Source organism: Palaemon carinicauda, chromosome 1, assembly GCF_036898095.1.
Source record: "Palaemon carinicauda isolate YSFRI2023 chromosome 1, ASM3689809v2, whole genome shotgun sequence".
Classification (NCBI taxonomy): Eukaryota; Metazoa; Arthropoda; class Malacostraca; order Decapoda; family Palaemonidae; genus Palaemon; species Palaemon carinicauda.
In genome coordinates this window covers 279,196,175-279,206,174 of record NC_090725.1, presented here as the reverse complement: position 1 = coordinate 279,206,174, position 10,000 = coordinate 279,196,175, and the positions used below count along the sequence as shown (strand labels likewise).

General features: G+C 36.2%; 1 protein-coding gene across 1 annotated transcript in view; it reads left to right on the top strand.

Moving 5' to 3' along the window:
* The first annotated feature begins 1,223 nt into the window (after nt 1-1,223).
* Ak1 (Adenylate kinase 1) overlaps nt 1,224-10,000 on the top strand; it is a 36,083-nt gene continuing 27,306 nt past the window's right edge. The window contains 1 exon segment of the mRNA XM_068391505.1: nt 1,224-1,357. Coding sequence (XP_068247606.1) covers nt 1,355-1,357 — 3 coding nt within the window. The 5' untranslated portion in view covers nt 1,224-1,354.

The window sequence follows — 10,000 nt, the reverse complement described above, 5'->3', positions numbered from 1 at the left end:
ATCCGCTAAGCCACCGTTCCTAAAAATATACGCTTCACAAAGCAGTAAGTAATCCTCGGCTCCTGAAGTTAGTTATTTCATTCCTTCCGCTGCCAAGCTTTTGGTACTATCTCCCTGCTTATCCTATCCGTGATTAATTTCATCTTCCACCGTACTAGCAGAGTTCGGGTTTCAGGTATAAAAGTACCCAATTTCCTTCCTATTTGTTTCCTCCTTAGCCTTAAAAAACACTTATGATTTCCATTCGCGATGAAGTAATGTGTCCCATGACAACACGACCAAATGTCACCAATGAAAAACTGTCTTGGGAAAAAAAATGTATTCTAAAGAAAGGTATCCCGTGGTAATATTAAAATGATAGGGGATGAGAACTTCCTGCCACGGTTTTTGTATGTATGAGGCGATTTATTGTATTTTTGGGAGTTTCACTTGTCTCTTGCATCAACGAGCCCTACCAGTGAAAGTTTCTGGACGGAATGGGAAAATCTTTCCTATTTTTCCAGGGTGCTTGAGAGAGAGAGAGAGAGAGAGAGAGAGAGAGAGAGAGAATACGGTGCCACCGCTAAGACTAAACCGGACGACGTAAACTAAACGTTATAATCCGTAGTCTCTGCCTGTGTCATCTGATCTAGTAACGTCCGTCTACTGTGTTTGTTGCTTGCTTGGGTGTGCCCAAGGTCCTTTAAATATACTCGGAATATTTAAAGGACCCTGGGGTTATTTTATACACTTAGCGGAAAACAGTACTCTCTCTCTCTCTCTCTCTCTCTCTCTCTCTCTCTCTCTCACACACACACAAAAGGCAGGTTTCCCATCATTTTGTGATTAAAAGTTTTTGTTATGTAAGCAGAGGTTTTGGCTGGTAATTTCCCTCCGTGAGTGATTTTATTGCATTCAGATCACGCCATGGTCTCTCTCTCTCTCTCTCTCTCTCTCTCTCTCTCTCTCTCTCTCTACAAACTGACATAGTCATCACATACATACATGCACAGAAATACTTGAATATATTCTGACAACAAACAGCATCACAGACAAACGAATCTACAGACAAATTTAAAAGTAATTATTTCAGAAGTTTGGAGAGAGAGAGAGAGAGAGAGAGAGAGAGAGAGAGAGACTTAATCACTTGAGAGGGTCCAAAGGGGGTATAGGTGTTGGGGGTGGGGGAGGGGGGCTGGATTTTTCGGGGTGTTGGGAGAGTAGGAGGAGTGATAGAGGCAGCGAGCCAAGCCTGTATGTGACTGTGAGCTTGTAAAAATCTGAGTGAGGTAGCTCCGAATTTCTCCCAGTTGTGAGTTAGCCGGCTTGTGAGCAAGTCACCTTCAACTCGATCTGTTTACTTATTGCCTTAATCATGGTGAGTGGAACGAAGGCTATTATTATAAGCTGTGATTGTTCTCTCTCTCTCTCTCTCTCTCTCTCTCTCTCTCTCTCTCTCTCTATCATCGATGACCTTTGCTCAGTGACACTACTTAGGAAATTTTAGCTTTTCCTCTCTCGAAAATTCTACTAATTGGTGTTTATTGTTTAGAAATGATAATATCTCATATTTTGAAAGTGCTTTTCCATTTTAATCAACTACGAAATGCAGTATTTTTATTTTGTGCGAAATCTCATATTTCCTAAAATAATCATGATTTTTGGTAGTGATAGCAACTTCAAATTCCTCTCCATATCTTGATCTGGAAATAAGAGGGTATTCTGATTTTCATAGAAAAAAAGAATTGACAGGATATTTTACCCGAAAATATCCTCCAAACTGGGACAGCGGGAATCTACAATGTGACCCTGAATTATATCTGCAGAGGTCTCAGGATATGCTTCCTATGATCAAAGTAGGTTTATCTAATGGTCTTTTTAGGGGATGAGCCTGCATAGAAATGAAATTAATTAAACTGCTCGAATGTGAACATAAATTTCTTTAATTCCTTTCTTCACTGTGCTATTTTCCCCCGCTGGAGCCATTGGGCTTATAGCATCCTGAGTTTCCAACTAGGTTTGTAGCTTAGCCAATAATAATAATAATAATAATAATAATAATAATAATAATAATAATTATAGTACACACACGCGCAATATGATTGATGTCAACTACTAAGTCATATTTTGTCGATAAGATAATGCCGAGTAAACTTCTGTCCGCGAAGCGATTTTGTTTATCTTTAAGCACTCATACTCACTCGTGGTCCCCGCTGTTTGGACGCTCGCCGAACCAACTTCGTGTACTTGTACAGAGTTTTGAGACTGCTCACCAAAGCAGAGAATTAGGAGTAGTTAGTTTGCCTGCTGTCCGTTGTAGGTTGCAATATCGGTAGAGACATATATTGAGAACCAGAAATTAAATCTATATATATATATATATATATATATATATTTACTTGCAAAGCTACAATCTTAGTTGAGAAACCAGGATGTTATAAGTCCAAGGGCTCCAACAGGGGAAAATAGCCAAGTGACGAAAGGAGATAAGGAAACATAAATTAGTGTGCCCGAGTATACCTTCACCCAAGAGAACTCTGACCCATGACAGTGGGAGACCATGGTACAAAGGGTATGGCACTACCCAAGAATAGAAAACAATGGTTTGATTTTGGTATGTCATTCTCCTAGAAGAGCTGACTTACCATAGATAAAGAGTCTCTTCTCTCCATACCTAGAGGAAAGTAGCAACTGAACAATTACAGTGCAATAGTTAACCCCTTGAGTGGAGAGGAAATTTTTCGGTTATCTGAGTGTTGTCAGGTGTATGAAGGAAGAGAAGCGTGTATAAAATAGGCTAATCTACTCGGTGTATGTGTAGGCAAGGCAAAATGAGACTTAACGAGAGAGGGATCCAATATATATATATATATATATATATACACATAATTATACACTATATGTATATATCCCTATATAATGTTATATATATATATATATATATGTGTGTGTGTGTGTGTGTGTGTGTGTGTGTGTATCGGAGCGTTGACCATGATCAATCTTCATGTGTTCATAACATAACTAATAATAGGCGCCTTTAATGCATACATATAGCTCTTTTTTTTGTCATGTCGATAAGAGAGAGAGAAAGAGAGAGAGTTGTCACCTGTACTATTGTTATATAACTTGTTTCCCATAATATTTTCCCATTAAATGTGTTTTACAGTATAAACATTTTAGTAGGATGCGTCGTCATGTCATTTTAGTTTTCGGATTATCCTATCAAATTCCGAGTTCTCTCAGCTTATGCAACGTGAAATTTTATCCATCATTATCTTGTAAAACTGGTCTATGGAAGATATATTATTTGAGCGAATTTGCATATTGTATTAAAGTCCCGTGGCAACTTATCGAAATTCCGTAAAGGTCATAATCAAACACACTGCTGTGTGATTTCCGACTGTAAAGATTTCTTTTGATTCCCCAGAGTACCGATTTAGATGAAACTCTAGCCGGTTTCAATACAAGTTTAGCCTCTAAGGCCTATGTAAGTTAAAACTTTTCAAGATCAGTAATATTATGTTACCTCGTGATACTAGATTTTCCCTTTGCGAATCCTCTGTATTTGTTAAGCATTAAAGAAATGGATTTAAGGTTTTAATGTACCCGATAGGCATGCGTACAGATGGTGTAATGTTAGGGAAAGTACTGCAGTAGTTTCTCTTCCAAATAGAAATACCGTAAGTCCAAGACGGGGGAAATCAGATAGCAGAGACGTTAAGTAAGCCTTAAATCAAGTGAAATCGAACATTTACCGGCAAACATAATAGCCAGAGATATACCTGGCCAGGGTCACGTACTCTCGGGTTTTCGATGTGTGTGTGTGAGAGAGAGAGAGAGAGAGAGAGAGAGAGAGAGAGAGAGAGAATTTTGAGGGTCTTCTCTCTTCATGTCTAAAAGTTCAGACTCTCTCTCTCTCTCTCTCTCTCTCTCTCTCTCTCTCTCTCTCAAATGTACCAGGAAGTAGCAAACACATTATTTAAACGTGATAAGTTCGCCAGTCTGCAATATTAAATACAAATTAAGTAACTATCTCGCCAAGAAGTAGCCAACAAGCAGCTGTTCTCATTTGTTTCCTTGCGTTTGTTTACAATCTCAAATACCACTGCATTGGTTCGTTCACTCAGCAACGCAGCTGTGCTAAGTACTTTTATCTCTCATATCAGACTAGCTAATATGCTATATTCCTATCGAATGAAGGTTAAAATTAGAGTCCTATAACAACTTGAAGATAAAAGACTGACCCAAGTAAATATTTTCCAACAGTATAATTCTAGGTCTATATTTCGTTGTCTGGTAACGGTGTTTTCATCAGAAGCTTAATTGCAACTTTGGCGATGAAAAATGGGCTTTGAAGTAACTTGAGTAAATTTAATTTATACTCTATTTCTAACACCTTTTTTTTTTCAATAGTTGTTTGGGGGTTTTAACTAGCCTAGATAGGTTTCTATAGACCTATAATTTCACATTCAACAATATTGGAATTGAATGCCAGCTCATACTTACGCAAGAGGTTGTGCCAAAGCATTATACCATTGCTCATGATTTTTCCATAGTTCAGGACAATGTTACAATGTTAAAATATTTTAATTTTCCTTGTTTCCTTTCCTCACTGGGTTATTTTCCCAGTTGGAGCCACTGGGTATATATCAACCTGCTTTTCCAATTAGAGTTTTAGCTTAATAATAATAATAATAATAATAATAATAATAATAATAATAATAATAATAATAATAATAATAAGCTCTGGGCATTGGCTTCTTTTGTACCTGCAGATTCTTCTTCTTTGTCTGCATCTTTTCCCACTGCTATGTGGGGTCGATGTTTCTGGCCAGCGTTCTCTGCAGATTATATTTCAATTTTCGTATTTGTTGTTGAACAATATCTGCTCCTTTTCCTGTCTAGAAGTGTCAATCAGGAATCAGTTCTCTTACTCGTTTTTTTTTCTTTTGATTAATGATGACCTATAAATCGCTCCCTTCCCTGTTCATTCATATGCAAATGTTTCTATTCTTCCCAAAGCTCCTTCCCTCGTAAGCCCTCTGTTCTCACAAGAAGTTGGGTGACTATCAAAGGTGCTTTAGCTTGAGCCTTATGTAATAGTTCTTTAATAGAGATGCTTATTATTATTATTATTATTATTATTATTATTATTATTATTATTATTATTATAACCCTAGTTGGGAAAGCAGGATTCTGTAAGCCCAAGGGCTCCACGGGGAAATAGCCCAGAGAGGAAAAAAATAAATAAACTGCATGAGTAGTAAATAATTAGTATAAAATGCCTTCAGATCGGTTAAAACCTCAAAAATTATCTGTCATATATATATATATATATATATATAGACTATGAGGAGAGACTTTTATGTCAGCCTGTTTAACGTAAAATCTTTCGCTGTAAGTTTGAACTTCTAGAGTTCCACCGATTCAATTACGTGATTAGGAAGGTCATTCCACAATCCAATCACAGTTGGAATAAAACTTCTTGAATGTTGTATCATTATTATTATAGCATTGAGCCTCATGATAGAGAAGGCATGGCTGTTACAATTCACTGCATACCTAGTACTACATACACGATGGTACAGTCTGGGTAGATGTGAATGCAAAAGATGGTCAGAATTATGAAAAATCTCATGCAACCTTATTATTATTATTATTATTATTATTATTATTATTATTATTATTATTATTTTTATTATTAGTATTATCTATGCTACAATTTTATTTGTAAAAGTAGCATGCCATTGATTATTATGATCATTATTATTACTTGCTAAGCTACAATCCTAGTTGGAAAAGCAGGATGCTATAAGCCCAAGGGCCCCAACAGGGAAAATAGCCCAGTGAGGAAAGGAAACGAGAAAAACTGAAATATTTCAAGAACAGTAACACCATCTAAATAAATATTTCCTACATAAACTATAAAAAACTTTAACAAATAAGACAAAAAGAAACCAGATAGAAAAGTGTGCCCGAGTGTACCCTCAAGTAAGCGAACTCTATATATATCTAGATCAGGAATAAGAAATTTGATAGACCATAAGTTTTTGTCCAACAAATTAAAATTAGAGTCTACAGCTGAAGACCAGATTAGTGTACTAGATTAAGCTGGAATGAGCTTCACGCTCACTGGCTCTTGCTTTTTGAGTAATCAGTTATATTCGTTTGAGAGCGTATTCTTTCTAAATGGCAGGCGGTGACGTGAACACCTATACCGACTGACATTTGTAAAAGGTCACGTTCTCAGGTACCGGGGAGAGCAGCGTGTTTATTTATCCCTTTGTATTTATAAAGAGTCAACTGGAATTCTCCAGTTATCTAATGCCGATATCTGAAGACAACTTTAGTACCGGAATCAACATTAGCCTATCCATTACATCGAAACTTCTTTTACCTCCGCCAACAAAGTTGGGAGGAGGTTATGTTTGTTTGTGAAGAACTTCCTGGCCACAATTTTACTCATTGAGTAGTGAAACTTTCAGGCGTTAATTGTTATGTTGAGACGTGGAAGTTATTTAATTTTGAAAGCCCTAGGTCAAAGGTCAAGGTCGAGTAAAAGGTCGACCGAATTAACCCAAACCTATGTTAGCACATGGTTGTCACACAGACTGCAAATACACCTGCGGTCTAAATTGATTCTGGGAAAGGCAAGCTTGTTTCGAGAAATAAGCTGCATTGGCGGAGGTCTGCACTCTCGGAGTGCTTTTCTATTTTTCTATTTCATCTCCGCGTTTCAGAGTATTCACTTACTATATTTCTTAATTAGTACATAAAATCGTATATCAGTTGACTCAAATTTTAATATCTTATTCGACTTATTTACTTTGGGTCAGAAATATGATTTATATTTTTTATGACTTCAAATTTTCTTTTTATTAGAATAGCGACTGATTGATTGATTGAATTATTGACTTTTAAATGAGGTTGCAGCAAGGATGAACATCGAAGCCGTACATTTGAATATTAGGTTTTATATAAAACTAGTGTACCCGAGCCGTTAAAAATGACGTTTAAAATATTTATATTAATAAGCACACACATTCAACCTTCTTGCCCCTCCTTTGCTGGTTTGGCAATTTGTGGGAGAATGGGGTTTCTGAGTGTACCTCTCGGGGTACCCTTTCTCATTGCGTTATGACTACTTCCTCTCCCCCTGACCGTGACAGTATATATATATATATATATATATATTAGACAGATGAATTGACATGTCTGAGGCTTTTGTCCTGCAGTGGACCAGAAATGATTGCATATAGTTTAGTATAGGGGAAATAAGTCCTAAACACGAATTACTATGCAACTATTATTATTATTATTATTATTATTATTAGCTAAGCTACAACCCTAGTTTGAAAAGGGCTCCAAAAGAAAAAAAACAAGGAAAATAGCCCAGTGAAGAAATTAAATAAAATAACTATAAGAAAAATAATGAACAATTAATATAAGATATTTCAAAAGCAGTAACAATGAAATAGATATTTAACATATAAACTATAAAAAAGCTAAATACGATATTGATCAAAGCAGACTTGCTAGTTAAAGCTCGAAAATCTAAGAGGAGAGAAGTTACGAGAAAAAAATCCTTAGGAGGAAAAAGTAGTTGTTCGGATCGTAAATAGGAAAGAGGCGCGGTGCATTGAATATTAATTCTAGGCCAAATGTGTCTCCCCAAGAAGGTGTTTCAGATACAAGCGGAGAAAACTGGACCCGTATTCTAAAGTTCAATTAAGTTTCACGCGTGTGGCATCACGAGCTGACCCTAGCGAGATTCCGTAATTTATACATATTTATACACACACATTATATATATACATAGAGTGTATATATATATATATATATATTTATGTATATATATGTGTGTACAGTATATATATATATATATATGTGTGTGTGTGTGTATATATGTGTGTACAGTATATATACTGTATATATATATATATATATGTGTGTGTGTGTGTGTGTACAGTATATATATATATATGTGTGTGTGTGTACAGTATATATATATGTGTGTGTACAGTATATATATACATATATATATATATATATATATAATGAAAACCACCACAATATTGTGCTCAAATAAAAATAAATTTCTACCTCACATTATGATCAAACCTTAGTTTCTTCAAATGAAAGACAGGTAGCTACCAATTATGTCAACAGAGGCTTTAAAAGATGTCAGATTTATTTAGTGGAGCGCGTAACTTGAAAATAACAGAGGAAAAGTGGAAAGGGTGATACTAAGATAGAATTCGGCACAACGATTCTTCTTGGCCTTAGTTTCGTCAACCTCTGGCTATACAAAATTTGCCATTTTCCAAGATGGCCGGCAGGTTTTCAAAATGGCTTCTTGTGGATATCTGGATATTGACATTTAATTGGTTAATCACGTTTGAATTCCTGTTACGCTCATTTTATGTTAAAGTATTGAAAGCAAGCCTTTACATATTTAGATATATAATTTTATACCTAGAAATATCCAAGATGGCTGTCACTATATCAAATATATATGCCAAAATGCCAAAATTTGGTACTTAAATTCATATACGAGGTAAAAGGTCAGGTAATACATGGATTCTGGTTTAACTTCAGCTTGATCAGTTTATATTTTGTAGGTTAGAAATAAATTGGGCTATTTCATTCAATTTCATCATTGCTATTAATGGATAATTAGCTCAATGTAATAGAGTGGTGTCAGTGCACTACCAAGGCACACTGGTTGACACTATAGCTGTGAGACTGAGCATGGGGTTCATTGCTAGCTAATGGAAGACATTTGTCATTTGTTTCCAGAATGCTGCTCAGCTAGCAACAGCTCAAAGTTAAACAGCCTCACCTGAATTGACAGTATGTGCCAGCGTGGGAAAGCTGAACCAAGAAAGATGACAGCTAGTTGTATCTCATATTTGAAAGTGCATTTATATCTTTCATAGGTATTAAGGATAAGCCCTCAGCCTATAGAACGAAAGTAATGGCAGCACAATCTTGGAAGTCGACGTTTTTTTCTGAAGGGAGATAGTACAACTAAACGAAAGTTTTGTTTCTTGTGTTAAGATGACATACGCGAAAGGCTAGTGGATACATCTGCTGCTGACTATGTTACCCTTTCTCCAAACATTCCTGAATGTTACAAATTAAATGCAATGCCCATAATATTTCCTTCCAAAAGGCCTGATGAATGTGATATCATTCTGCAAACCTTTGAAAGGAACAGAGTTACATATAATGAATCATGCGTGCAAAAAACAAAACTAGAAGTCACTGTGTAAGACAGAACAAAATATAGTAATGCCCTATCAGCAAAATTCACATAGAAGCCACAAGGCAGGTGAAGAAGATGCAGAAAAATCTAAAATTGAGAAAGGAGGCATTGCTTTATTTGTAACAAACCAGCACCAATCAAAGACTTACAATTGGCCATGATATTGCCTTTACGCAAAAAGCTGCAACGATGTGCCATCACTGCATACCATAAAGGAAGATTGTAATCTATTCTCATGTCTCTGCATATCATGCACGAACAGACTGTGACTTTAAGGAATCCTTGCAATATGAAAATTAGAATTGCTGACCATCACAGGCTCAGAATAGACAGATGCATCAGGGCACCAAGTCACAGCTGCTGCATCTACTAAAACAGTAGGCATCAGACACCCATGAAAAAGAACCTACTGCTGATGTTATCATAACGATTAATGCACCTCTTGTAAACAATCTTACGCCAATTAATGGGACTACATTTGAGTCTTATGCAAAAGATGAAGTCTTGTCCAAGGTACAGAAGTACAAATAAGCAAACATTTCATTTGATGTGCATAAGACAGACAGTATGAAAGCCCAAACAAGACAAAAAAAAGAGGCACAGGGTTTTGTCGCAGAGGGATTAGCATTGCAAAACCTCCTGGCAATTGGGTCAGCATCCTCAGGAATAGCCAGAAGAAGACAGAACTATTTGCATATTTTGGAGACACAATTGTTTTATCTGAAGCAGTTGATACAATATGCATTACTGCAT